This window comes from Enhydra lutris, unplaced genomic scaffold (assembly GCF_002288905.1).
Source record: "Enhydra lutris kenyoni isolate GAN:26980312 unplaced genomic scaffold, ASM228890v2 scaffoldscaffold21, whole genome shotgun sequence".
NCBI classification, from domain to species: Eukaryota; Metazoa; Chordata; class Mammalia; order Carnivora; family Mustelidae; genus Enhydra; species Enhydra lutris.
In genome coordinates, this window is record NW_019154105.1 from 4,519,625 (window position 1) to 4,533,910 (window position 14,286).

The 14,286-nt window shown below is 45.1% G+C and overlaps 1 protein-coding gene across 1 annotated transcript in view; it reads right to left on the bottom strand.

Moving 5' to 3' along the window:
• The window catches only part of LOC111149126 (Fraser extracellular matrix complex subunit 1), a 405,997-nt gene that overhangs the window by 18,557 nt on the left and 373,154 nt on the right, over positions 1-14,286 (bottom strand). The window contains exons 65-70 of the mRNA XM_022506058.1: positions 12,484-12,716; positions 10,448-10,608; positions 8,305-8,519; positions 4,978-5,128; positions 3,457-3,564; positions 1,693-1,852 (exon numbers count right to left, since the gene is read on the bottom strand). Of these exons, the coding sequence (XP_022361766.1) occupies positions 1,693-1,852; positions 3,457-3,564; positions 4,978-5,128; positions 8,305-8,519; positions 10,448-10,608; positions 12,484-12,716 (1,028 nt within the window). The remainder of the gene's footprint in view (positions 1-1,692; positions 1,853-3,456; positions 3,565-4,977; positions 5,129-8,304; positions 8,520-10,447; positions 10,609-12,483; positions 12,717-14,286) is intronic.

Consider the following 14,286-nt stretch of genomic DNA (forward strand, 5'->3'; position numbering starts at 1 on the left):
TGGTCTCCGCCTCCTGTGCCTCTCACATCGCACATGGCACAGCAAGCTGGATGCTGTTCTACACTTTACCATTTATCTATATATTTTTATCTCCTTTCCTTAAACTCTTGAGGGATGCTTATTCAGGACCTACCACGCACTAAAACCTGCGTCTCTGGGGATTCAAGATCAATCAGGCATGCCTTTACCCTCGGGGAGTTCACAAGCTGATGGAAAATGCGACCCTACTTTGAGCAGGTCACATGAGCTGCGTTCCAGTATAAGCTGGAACAAAGTGGGAAGAGGAGGAGGGGTTTCCAGCACTGCATGGAGAGTCAGGGAAGGCATCACAGAGGGGTCAGCATTTGAGTCTTCGAGCTGGGGCTCCAAGGAGTTCGAGGTCTGCAAGACGGAAGAGCAGGGAGGGCAGAGGGAACTGCAAAGGCCAGGAGGTACTGACGGTCCGGTGGGTTCCGGGGTTGGTGAGATATTTAATGCGGTTCAGAAGGTTGGGTTTGAGATGAGGCTGGAGGGGAGGGCACGGGCTTTGAATAAAGAATTTGGACTTTATCCAGGAGGCCGTAGGGAGTCAGCAGAGGATGTAAAGAGGACAGTTTCTGTGTCTATAAATTAGGACAAAGTACGTGTATGATCTCATGGGCTTCTAGGAAGCAGAGCCTTTGAAGTTTATTACATATTGATTTCAAAGGAATCATTATTAAGAAAATATCTGATATAAAACCTAAAATTCACAAAGAAATCTTTTTAAAAGTGATTCTTAAGACAACCTGCTACGTCTTAACTAGAAAGCTGGAACAAGAACTTCATGCTAAATACCAGTCTTAATTTCATGATCTAGAAAATGAGGATGATAACATTTATGATGGTTGCCTCATTATCCTTTTCATGGTAGTAGTTTTAATAGTGTTTCTCCTATTCTTCCCCTTTACAAATGAGATAGTTTACGTATTTAACCAATTCCTATTCTACCTCTATTTTGGTGTAGGAGAGAAATAAATCTTTATTATTTATTTTACAGAGATTGGACCATAAGGGGTGCCATCTGGACCTGATAACCAGAGATCCTGGATTTTGAACTAGTGGTAGTGATTGGATGGAAATTTTCTTATTATACTAAGGTTTTTTAAAAAAATGATTTTATTTATTTATATTAGAGAGAGAGAAAGGAAGAGAGGGACAGAGCATGAACAGGGGGGCGGGGGGCAGGGCAGAGGGAGGAGAGAATCTCAAGCAGACTCTGTGCTGAGCGTGGAGCTTGACCCAGGGCTCAACCTCATGACCCTGAGGTCATGACTGGAGCTGAAACCAAGGATGCGTAACCAGCAGAGCCACCCAGGTGCCCCACCAAGGTATTAATTAGACGTGTTTTCCAGGCAGTTGTGTCCTGGGACTAAACTCTAGCCTACAGGATGTAAATAGAAGTGATATGCAGCCTTCCTAGTCATATCCGTGTCGTAAGGGTAACCACCTCCTCATCTACGCAGCACGAGCTGATCCGACTGACTTTGTTTCTTTCTCTACTTGTCAAAGGGTCATTTCTACCCCTCCCCTTAAAATGGAAATCCAACTTCTGACAAAAAGAAAAAAAAAAAAAAAAGAAGACGACGACGACGACGACAAGGCCACGTATCCCAAGCCTCTGAAAGAGACTGAGAGCGTTTCAGGTCTCCCCAAGCCCCAGCCCGCACTCACCTGTTGTAGGAGCTCGTGGCTCTCCAGAGCTGATATGGGGAGTCGAAAGTCTGAGCGCTCCACAGCAGCTGCAGCTCAAACTCGATCCCCCCCAGGTGGTCTGGAGTCAGTATGAACGACCTCGCGTCCGGCAGGCTGTGGTGCTCCGTCACAAACTGTCCTGTTTCGGGGGAAGCAACACACTTCACCGTGAGTCTGCTCGTACGTGAGACGAACCCTCTGCTAAAGCCTGCACCGAATTCATATCCTTCCACCAAACAAGTAAGGTTGTACCTTCCCCCGCACACCTTAGGATCTCTCCACCCTGGCTGGACGGCACGGCACACCCCGGCCTATCAGCCGACTCACGATGGACGCGATGGTCACACAATTTGTCAACACCACCAGTGTTCCTTGTGAAAGTGGTGTGGGTGTATTCACAATAACAGGGGTCCTTGTGTGGCAATGAATGTCAAGGACACTTAGTTTTGAATTCCCAAAAACATGTTTCTTTTTTTTTTTTAATATTTTATTTATTTATTTGTCAGAGACAGAGGGAGAGAGAGTGAGCGAGCACAGGCAGACAGAGAGGCAGGCAGAGGCAGAGGGAGAGGCAGGCTCCCTGCCAAGCAAGGAGCCCGATGTGGGACTCGATCCCAGGACGCTAGGATCACGACCTGAGCTGAAGGCAGCTGCTTAACCAACTGAGCCACCCAGGCATCTCCCAAAAACATGTTTCTTAAAGGCAGAAAGGTCTTGGTAGTTTATAACAGAAATATCAGTTTCAGATTAAAAAAATTACATTTAGGGGTGCTTGGATGGCTCAGTGGGTTAAAGTCTCTGCCTTCAGCTCAGGTCATGATCTCAGGGTCCTGGGATCGAGCCCCGCATCGGGCTCTCTGCTCAGCAGGGAGCCTGCTTCCCCCTCTCTCTCTGCTTCCCTCTCTGCCTACTTGTGATTTCTGTCAAATAAATAAAATCTTAAAAAAAAATTACATTTAAAGCCACTCAAGTCCTCAGTAGAGGGAGATGATTGTAAATATCATTGAAAAGGTAAAGCTTACTCAGCAGGACACTTCTACTCTTTAAAAATGCAGTCATATAGTGTCATGAATAAATAAAAGTAGACAGACTTCTAGACTGAGAGATGAAGAAAATGTAACAGCCAGAATGTAATATGTAAATACGGATTGGACCCACATTCCTTTTATATAAACAGATATAAACTAATATAAAACAATATAAAAACAAACAGCAAAGACATTTGTAAGGCAAGAGAGGGAATATGAATAGGAACTAGATACGACTGGATCAAACTTAAATATCTTGGATGTAGTGACAGCACTGTGATGTGTAAGAGAATGCCTTTGTTCTGAGCAGATGTCGACTGAAGGATTTAGGGTAACCTGACATGAAGTCTGCAACTTCTTTTCAAATGTGGTACAAAAAAATGGGTATGCGGGTGTGTATGGAGGCATACCTATAAAGTAAAATGTTAACAATTGTTGACTTTGTTTTTCATTGCTCTACTCTTTTGCCTTTTGTCTATGTTTATAATGTTTCTCTTTTTAAAATATTTTATTTATGTGAGAGACAGAGAGTGTGAGAGCATGAGCAGGCAGGAGGGGTAGAGGGAGAGACGGAAGCAGACTGTGGAATAGGGAGCCCAGTGCGGGCCTCGATCCCAGGTGAGCCAAAGGCAAACACTCAACCGACTGAGCCACCAGGTGCCCCTGTCATGTTTCTTAATAAAAAAAATTGGGGGAAAAACTGCACTGATATTACCTCTGAATTTGGCATGGGTCTTGAATTCAATGACGAGACGGCCGTCCTCTCGAATGTAGATTCTTATTATCTGAAGCCTGGCAGAGAGCACGCTGTCTGTCTGGATTCCTGGGCGGGCGACCATACACCAAACATCCAGGTTAGAGAACAGAGAACATCTCCGAGACAGGAGCCTACATGTGAGTTGTCCCAGTGATACCTCTAAGTAGAGCCGCACAGTCATTTGAATGTAAGTTAAGAAAAATTTGTATATTCATATGAACACAGAATGTATTTAGACACATTTGCCAATTAAAACTGTATAACAGTTCATTCTACTTGGGTTTTTGTTTTTTGTTTTTGTTTTTGGTTACAGTTCCATTCTCCTTGACATAGTTTCTTCATACCTGAAAATGCCGCAGCCCAGAGTCAGGGCTCTAGCCCATTGCTCAAAAAAATTGGTCCTTAAACTTCTTCCTGTCAACTTTACACCAGGATGTGAGGACAGCGCATCTGCTTCAGACTCTATTTACTTTTCCTCACGAGGACACCTTTCATGACCCAACAGAACCATAAGAAATGTCCTGGTGGCTACATTTAGTATTCAAACCAATGGATGATTCAAGATTAGCTTGTAGAAGCCCAGCCACATATGGCATGACATGAGCAAACCACAGCTTCCGGGGGTAATTACAATCATGATGCTCAATGGGTTCGGTAGGACCCAAAACTAAAGGGTAAACAAAGGAGGGGGAAAACAACATTCAAAAAGAACCCCAAAGCGTAAGAAATTATCTGATCCAGAGTGTGAAAATTTCCAGGTTATTTTCCTAAGAGAAATATAAAACAAATGATTTAAGTTCAAATCACTCAACAGAAAAAAAGATTGTACTTTCCGTTACTAGAGATGAAGCCCTACCTACGGGGCATTCCTGGAGCTGTTTCGTAGCTCAGATCAAGGAAATCCCCTCCAGGGAGGCCAAGAGGGAGAGCGGGAGCAGCAGAAGGAAGGGGAGATCAGTCTGGGGCATCGTGGGGTAGCAGTGGGAAAGCTGGGGAATAGGAGAAGGTGTGAGCTCCTAGCTGAGGGGCTGTCACCAGTAGATGGATCTCTGGTTCCTGAAAAGAACCATGTCCATATATGCTGACACTGGAAGGCTTCCAGGGATTAAAAACTCAATCCAGATAGCTAGGGATCCAGAGTAGAGGACAGCAAGTGACAGATAGATTCATATACTGCCTGTTAGGGGTTCAGAGGTATCCTCCTGGAGTATAGTCATGTCATTTGCTCCTAGTTAAAAATGGTGTGATTTGTGGCATTTAAGAAGCAAAAGCGTCTTCGAATCAGGTGCATGGGAGCGGAAAAATATATCAAATCAATCTGGTTCACTTTGTTCATTCGGCCTGAGGGGCCGCCCTCCTCTGACTGTCTGCAGGACAACGGGATGAGGAATGGAGCTCCCGTCAGAAGTCACTACTTGCTACCTCGTTTCATCTTGCTTGAACATAAGGTCGGGAGAGTTGAGATATCAATGGGTGTACCTGTTCTCCACAGAACGGTGTCATAGAAGAAGGAAAACTCCATTTCGGTGTGGTGCTCCAAAGAGGCCCAGCCCCTCGGGGCTGTCACGTAGATGTAGGACACATAGAGCGGCACGTGGACGGTCAGGAAGGACTGAGCGGAGTCTCTCACCTGCCAAGCAAATGGTGTGCACACAAAGGGTTATTTCTTCCCTGAGATGAAGAGGCATATGGTTATGACATCTCAGTTCAACTTTTACTTCCTCATTTAGCCACTGACTCACTCAATAATTTCTTTTTAAATTTAAAAAAAGATTTTATTTATTTATTTGTCAGAGAGAGAGAGAACAAGTAGGGGAAAGAGCAGGCAAAGGGAGAAGCAGACTCCCCGCTGAGCAAGAAGCCCAATGCGGGACTCGATCCCAGCACCCTGAGATGAAGGCAGAGGTGTAACTTACTGAGTCACGCAGGCGCCCCTCAATCAATAACTATTGACCAAGTGCCCAGGCACCAGACTGACCTTCCTCCTCAGCAGTGAGAAGCCCTTATGGAACCCACAGTCTAGTAAGGCAATGCATACATTTTAAAAAATAAAGAAAGGGATGGGAAGTGCCCAGGAGGCTTCTTTTATAGGTTGATCTGGGAAGGCTTCTCTGAGGAGGTGACACCTAAACAAAAATAATTCTGAAGACTGAGAAGGATATTTGCTTCCACTGTTCAATTGCTGGAAGACTTGACTGAGACTTTAAAAGTAACAGTTATTCCCAAAGGATTAAGACATAGCCCCTCGCTGACCACACTTTCTGGTGACCTGTAGGAGAGTCCGAATCAACCCTAATTGGACAGACGCCCAAGTCTGGACCCTTGGAACGAGCGTGTGGCTGACGGGGGTGTTTTAGTGAGTAGTCACATCTCTCGCAACAGGAACTCAGGTCATGGGACTTGGATATTGTATCTAGGGAACTTAGCCACACACAGTTCAGAGCTGCACATGGCTTGTGTAATTCCCCGTCTCATACTACGCCTCACTGAAGAAGTTTTGAAAAGGCAGCACAGCACACTTCCAAGAGATTAGTACTTCTAAGGGGATTCCTATTACTGCTATTAATTAATGGCTCAAAAAATTTTTATTTTACTATGCAATGAACAAAATTGGATAGAAAGATAACAAAATACAAGCAGAAGTTTTCATGGGGAAGGTAATTGTGTATACATGTGTATGAATGAGGGACTTGATTTATTCATTTTGTATTTCCCTCTGTAAACATATTTCTTTGATAATAAAAAAGCTTAGTTTGAAAAAATGTTATTTTTGTCATTGGTAAAATGCTATAATATACTCTACTATGGAACTTATATTTTTTCTTTTGTTTTCAAACACAATGTAAAGTGTTTCCTTGGGTAGTTTAGGAAAAGACCCAAATGTTTCATCAATATTTGGGACATCAACATTTTCTTTTTCTACAGAATTTTTTCATATTCAGTGGTGTCAGGGATTCAAGGTTTGATTCCAAATGTTTCAAAAGACTCTGCTAATTCCATATTCATTAAAAAATATCTTTTGAAATGTTTTATTCTGTTTTCTTTGGAAAATTTTCAGATTTTCTCTGGACCTCACGCCACATTCTGCCCCTTTAGTACACAGGCTTTGTTAAAAACACGTGGTCCAATCTCAGGATTGTTGATATTAGAACCTCAATAATTATTTAGTTGATTGGAAAAACTAATTTTCCCTCTTCTGTTTTTGCTTTCTATTCTTTATCCCTCATGATATTACTTGCTAATCCTTAAAAAAACAAACAAACAAAAAAAAACCCCAAACCTTGACAAATGCTTACCACATACCTACACTGTGCTAAGTACCCTCCCATGCTGAGATGATTGGCTACAATTTCAGAAGAGATTCAGAGCAGTTATGAGAGGGAAAGACATGAACTAGGGCTTGGTTGTAAATTCTACATTCTTTCTACCATATACCAGCTGTTTCAACCATTTTTGAAGAAACAGACTGCAATGAAGTACTTCTGTGTATCTATTCTATGTTGCTTTAAGAAGTGGGGCATTTATAATGAGAAATCTTAGTCTTTGAGATTTTTAGGCATATTCTGAACAAAAACACCCCAAAATGTAATTAGAGTAAAAACCATGGAGAACACAGAATACTAAATTTTGAGAAGCCAGAGGAGGAACCCATCACTTAGTTTTGCATTTTGAGGAGTTGAACTTAGGTCATGCAACTGCAGAAACAGAGAGCCAACCTAAGAATGCCTTCATTTTCCATTCGGTAGAGGGCAGTAGTGCACATGAAATGAGAGTGAACCAAAAGGAAAGGCATTACAAAGAAACAAAAACATTTTAATCAAAGACAGGGTCCCAAAATAATTACTCTAAGTGCCTCCAGAAGTCCCTCTTTCCTACTCAAATCTGATTTGAAATGAAGAACAAACGTCACTTTTAGCTCACTGAGATAACCGCTCATCAGTGGGTACAATCTGCTTTAGATTTAATTTTCCCATGAGGATACGTTAGCCTCATCCCTTTGATAGGACTGCCCTCCTAGGATGATGGCTTCTTACTAAAATTCTGTCACTCGTGTTTAGTAACTGTTAAGAAGTGTTGGGGGCACCTGGGTGACTCAGTCGGTGAAGCGTCTGCCTTGGGCTCAGGTCATGATCTCCAGGTCCTGGGATCAAGCCCCACATTGGGATCCCTGCTCAGTGGGAAGCCTGCTTCTCCCTCGCTCTCTGACCCTCCCCCTCACTTGTATTCAACCTCTTCCTCAAATAAATTTTTAAAAGTGTCCATTTTTGCAAGGTTGTCAGTTCGGCATAGGTTTGAAGTGGGCATGAAATCAATGTATTTTCAACAATTCTCTCCATGATGCTTAAAAAGAGAGCGGCTCTACTTGTCTTCTGAAAGGGCGCACCTCCTTTCAACTTATTTCCCCATGCACGGAAGAGAATACATCTACTCTGTATAACTTTGACATCAAAAGTAAATCCTTTTGGCTTTCCACAATATACCTAGAGGGGAAAAAATATATATATATATGGAGAAGTAAATATTAGATTCTTATATAAGTGGCTGTGCCAGAGAGTAAATTTTTTCCACATTAATTTGAACATTTTCCACATTCTTTTTCCAATGAATTGATTTAGCAGACTTTGGGGGGCTCCTTCTAGCCACCATGCTGCTCAGGGACTTAAATTAAAGACGACTCCCTTGGCTTCCCAGTTCTTGGGGGCTGCTGGAAGCAGCATCCTAACAGAAGTGCTTTCAGGAACAAACCAGGTTTCCATGCAGCACTCAGGTGTGCGCCCCCTTCCCAGAAGCCCCCGGAACACCCACCTGGAAGTCGGCAGTGACAGACCCCCCGCAGACATCAATTAACTCGGTCATGTCGTAATAGGCATCAAAGGTCCAGACGCAACTCTTGAGGTTCAGGTGTTTGTAGAGCTGGATGGTCTTGGGCTCCCGGACGCTGGGGTCGAATTGGAAGGGGCGGTCGTATCCAGGCCCCAGGGCCGTGCTGTCATAGACCCTGTCGTCCAGGAACCCGGCCTCTGTGCGGGGGGAGGAGCGAGGAAAAGTGACTCAGTCTGTGGACATGCCCCTCACTGGCTGCCCAGGAGCTGAGCGGGGAGAAGGGACGTGTCCTTGTGAGACTGAAATAACCCATCCTTCCTCAGTGACTCTATAAGAGAGCAATCCAGGCTCCCAAAACACACTGGGTGAGAAGGCGAGGGGAGCTAGATGACCTGTTGCCTGGGGTTACATAGAGTGACCGAGGTCACAGGTCCTCTAAGAGGCTGCAGGAACCCCAGGAAGAAAGGTGAGCAAATGACACTATCCATGGAGCCAGAGCTCATGGTCTCATGTGTCTTGGAAAAGAAAACACACTGAAACTTTGCAATCAATCCTTGAAGACACAGACTTACTATATGGATAATTTGTTGATGAATTGTTATTTTTTAAGACTGATTTTTTTTTTTAAAAACAGCTTTTATGTAAAGACAACAAACATGTAACTTTCTCCTCCCTCCTATGGTTTCTGAACACTTGGGAAAAAAAATCTTAATTTTGTGTTAATGAGTAAATAGCTCGCTAATGGTGCCTGACTGAACCTCCCGTGCTGCGGGAAAAGTTATCGGCAAAATTGTCGCGAGAAATACTGCCAAGCAACTGAACTGTTCTAGATTCAGGAAGACCTTAACGCAGCGGCGAGCTAAATACAGATGCGGTTTTAGAGTATCAGGATTAAGGTTCTTTATGGCACTAAGGGCAACCATAGTATTCTGAAGGAGTTGATGCATTTCTTAGAACATTTAACACCAGCACGTGGTCCTCTGCCCCGCAAAAGGACTGGGATCTCAGTTAACACGTGTTGAATTTGATTGTGTTTGAGTAGGAAGAGGAACAAACGTTCAGCCGCTAGCCAGAGCATGTCTCTTTCGGTGGCTGCAGATGTGGACCGGTTAAATGCTCAGGTGTAGCTCAGTGACTTGCAAATAATTTATCCTCAACCAATCTCGACTGGACAAAGACCGTCACTCCCTAAAGGGAGGCTTAATGAATGTGAACGAGCACAGGAACACTCTTCCAGCTTCCCAAACTCTGGTAAATGATTCATCAGTTGTCAAGGGAGGAAACGCGCGTTTAATGGGCACTTGCTCGGGTAAATGGACATGGACAGGATGCTCGGTAGAGTCAAACGTCTGCCCCGGTTAACACGGGGTCGGGCCTCCTTGGCCATCAGCAGCTTAGGGCCTGGACCCGTGGCACGTCGGCTCCTCGGGCCTCCCCTGGTGGCCTCCAGTGACGGAGGGAGCTGCAAAGAAGGCCTGTCAGCTAGGGAGGGACGTAGGGTGAGTCGGGCTCATGGCTCTCTCCAGAGCTCCCGGAAGAGTCAGGATTGTGCCCCGACCTTCCCCTCTGCCCAGCTCTGCTTCCTCTCCTTCCCTTTGACGGATGCTGGTCCCCAGTAGCCACCTCACACCCCACACTCCGTGTCAGCTTCTGCTCCCAGGGAACCCATCCTGCAACATGCGACGTCTGCACATTAGCTTTTGAAGGAGGCCGCAGTAAGGCGACTTTAGGGTCCAGACCCTCCCCCACAGTGAGAGAACCAGCAGTTACCATGACAGCTGCTTTGAAAACGTCAACAGATTAAACCATCACCCCGACGGGTGTCAGTTGTTACCCTCATGTCGCAGATAAGGAGACACTGGTTTGGGGAAGTCCAGCTCTCTGTGTGCGGGAGTGTAGAGAGTGGGACAGGGATTCGGACCCGAGACAGTTTGATGGCAAAGTCCTTGTTTTCCCCCATTCGCTTCACTGCCTGAGCGGCCTGTGCCTGGCCACCTGCTAGGAGGAACGCCACTCATCCCGCAGATCCTGAGGATGGGGGACAGGAAGCAGAGTTCTCTTTGCTGTGTCCCCAGGTCACAGGGCTGGGCTGGAAGGGGAGAGCCACGCGGAGGCTGTCCCTCACCTGAGATGCCTCTCAGGTCGCGGGTGCTGACGAGATTGGAGCAAACGTGCTGGTGTCTGTAGATGGACTCGGACAACAGGAAATGCAGGTTGTGCAGCGGCATGGTGGAGATGAGCGGCAGCATTCCGTCCTGGTGTGGGATCTGCACAGAGATGTGGATTCTGGGGCAAAAATGGGCAGAGATAGTGTTGAGGTGCACACTGGGAACCGCTAATGTGCTACGTCTCTTCCTCACGACTTATTCTGCCTGCACCAGGGAGTCTACCATTTTCCATCCTGAAGCTTCCCAAAGGGGACGATGCACACGTGGGGTCATCCCCCACCCCTCCCGCAAAGAGCTCCCCCCGCTCAGACCTGATAGCAATCAAGAATCACAATTTTTTTCTCTTCTGTACCAGAAAAGATAACATCACATCCACAAATTACTTTAAAGCTTTCTTTTGCTTTCAATGGAAGCTTTGTTTCCTTGTGAGCTACAGTGGGGTAACTGATAGAGGTGGCATCTCCTTCTCTGTCACAAGGGGTGTCTGGGGGAGACCGGGGAGGGCTGACACCTATATTTTTTTTAAGTATTTGTGCCAAATGACATCACTGAGCTCTTTAAACTCTAAGGTCAATTATTCCTACCCAGGACAATATCTTAGAAAGAGTCATATCCTTCTGCTCCTACTGTCTCCTCCCAACTTAAAGAGCCTTCCCCCCCCCTCCCCTTCAAGTTCCAAGCGGTGTGGGCGGCCCTCACTGGCCCCCACCCGCAGTGCACTCTCCCCTCGTCTACATATCTCAGAGCTTAGCTGCCTTTGCACGGGGACATCTGTAACTTTCAGACTCTGTTTATCTCGCCTCCCCACAACGAGGACAAGGATCATTGCGTTCACTTCTTTTCTGTCTCCAGAGCACATAGTGTAAAATTCTAAATAAAATAAGAGCTTAATAAATATGGGCTAAGACTGCGACACGACAGAACTGTACTTAGGGGCTGTGTTATTTTCGTTGTACAAGTTTAAATTTTCAGCATGTTGATTGAGGGTGCCTTTGAGTTTTTACAGCTTGACTCTTGGAACAAAAGCCCAAGAGACATTTTTAAGAGGAATCAGAATCTTGAAATAGGAACGGGATGTCTCTTTTGCTAAGAAGGGGTCAGTCGTGCCTTGGGCACTTCTGCTACTGCTTTCTAACAAAAGTAAATCTTATTCTGCGAGGAAAAAAGAAAGAATTTGCATATTCCTGGCTCCATATTTAAATCTGTTTTTTTCTCCATGCAAATGAACCCTCTTCTCTGAACTCAGTTGCTCATAAAGGCACACATACAATTACCACAAGGTTTAATGAATATGTATAATACACATGGATTCTTTTTTGCTAGGCAAACATGAAAGCATCTCTCTTCCATCAAAATCATGGGAGCATAGGAAAAAATAAAAGCACATCTGTCCAGAGACTTTCAATTTATATGGCATTATTATTCCGTTCACTAGATATTTAACAAGTGTTTCTTAGGGGCCAAAAAGCACTGTCCTGGCCAGAGGGGATCAAATAATAATGATAATCATGGTCTCTGCCCTCACCATCAACTGTAGGGACAGAGAGGGAATGAATGATGACAACGCTCTGAAAGAGGCATTCGTGGGGCCAGGGGAGCTGGAAGGAGGAGCTTCCAAATCAAATTGGGAAAGAGGATGAGGAAGTTTCTAGAAGGGCTGTCAGGAGCTCGTAGAGTAGGACCACAGGATCTCACACCAGTGAGTGGACGAGGGCTGCGGACTGCAGTCAGGAGCGACCTGGTGGAAGCCCTGGGGACTGGAGTTCAGTGTGATTCTCTGTGGGCAGACTGGCAGGCGAAGTGACAGGCGAGGGACAGGAGGCTAAGAAGACAGGCAAGGGGACGGATTTTAGGGGTTTTTGAAGAATTTAAATTTTCCTGAGGCATTTATGACCATGATTCTAAATTTCACAGCAGCATCACTCGTTGATCTGCCTCATCCGGCAAACACACAAAGGAGAGCCCCTTGCTGTGGACGGCGCCCCGGCCCGACCTGTTCGGATGCTCCTTGTGCTTGACGTCCAGGTACTTCAAGGTGGCGATGAAGGACTGTGCCTGGAAGCCCCTGGCTGTCCCGGCCACCACGGGGGTGTGGCAGATAGCACTGTCTGTTCCAATGGTAACGATGTTGCTCCTTAAGGGGGTGCCCACGTGGCCCACTTTGTCTACAGCCTTTGCTACACAACGCACGTGGAACCGCCGGCTGAAGTAAATGCTGTCCAGGACCTACCGGGAAAGATAAAGTACTTGAGACGTGTGTCTGTTCCTCAAAGAGCTCCTGCCACTGTATCTTCTGGATGATATGACACAACCAGTCTCTGGTACAGGGTTATCTGTGCAGACCATCCGTCATCTGTCTCTCCATCCATCTATCCACTCATCCATTGATCTGCTCATTCCTTCACCACAAAACTGCTGACTTTCTCCCAGGAGCCAGGCACTAGGGACAAAGGAGCGAGTATATACAGCCTAAGGCCGTGTGTCAGACCAGGAGCAAGTAGACAGATGGGAACAAGAGCCCAGAGATGACCGGCCACAGTGACAGCATTGTTCTCTTTGTCGATTAGCTGTAGCATAAGGACCACTCGGCTAGTTTCCAGCCCTTCCATTAAGACTGGTTGGCCTCCAGGTCACTTTTGCTGAGGATATAGTGTCAGGATACTGAAAAGAGAGGCTTCCTTCCCAGGAGTTCTTATTTTCCTTTCTTTCCCAGGGCTAGTCCCTCCCCCCAACCCCCGCCTAATGACCACACACACTGGAAAGGTTGTAATAACAGGAAGAGCTGAAGTTGAGAACTTGGCCTCTGACACCTACTGGCCTTTGAAGGTCCTTCGACAGATCCTTTCATGTTCTCAGACTTAGAGAAGCCATAAGAATGCTTAGCTTGGGCTCTGCACAGACTACATGGGTCACCACAACTCTCTAGATAATGTGCACATACACGTAGGGAAGTACATAAGAAGGAAAATTAATTGGTAGTTCTGTGTGCCATAGACCTCCCACAAAGCAATCATACAAACTTATAAATTCTACCTATGAAAACAATTTTCACTGAAGTCCATTAAAAATTAAAGAGGATTTTTCCATTAAAATTGTTTTAATTAGCTGCCAAAGCTTTATTTATTTATTTACACATGAACTTAGTTCTGAAGGGATTTGAGGCCTCTTACACAGATGCACACAATACAATGGTATTAAATAAATAATTGAAGAAACAAAGATAGCGCAAAGGAAACTGGGATAAAAGTATTAGTCACCAAGTCATCACAAGAAGAAAAACTGAAACATCAACTTGGTTAAGTTAAAAATGTATATTTGGCCAAATCAGACCAAGCTGGCTTCTTGGTTTTTTCAAAAGGGAATTAGATACTTAGAAAACCATAAGCTGTAAAGTCTTATCATTTAAGTTTTTAAATTTTATCAGCTAGTTTGAACTAGGTTACTTTGCAAAAGAATTGACTTTTTGTCTTTTTTGAATAAGCTGTGCAAAAAACAATGGATATGAGTGACGTTGCTTCACCCAGAGCCCTCCCACCCACCTGAGCCTCCCCTCCACCATTATCCCACCTATGGAAGCACTTATTAAAGTGAGAACAAACTGAGAGCTGAATATGAAAAAGTCTGGAGAAAGTCCGTCTGAAAGAAATCTCTGATGTCCCAAATTATTAAGTGCACTACTTTTGATCAAAACTGTTGAGGGCTTACTAAGTGCCAGATACCAGGCTGTGGGCCTCCACTGTTTTTAGCTGTCTCTCTGAAGGAGAATGTCGTCACTGGAGTGACGAGCAGTCCCCAC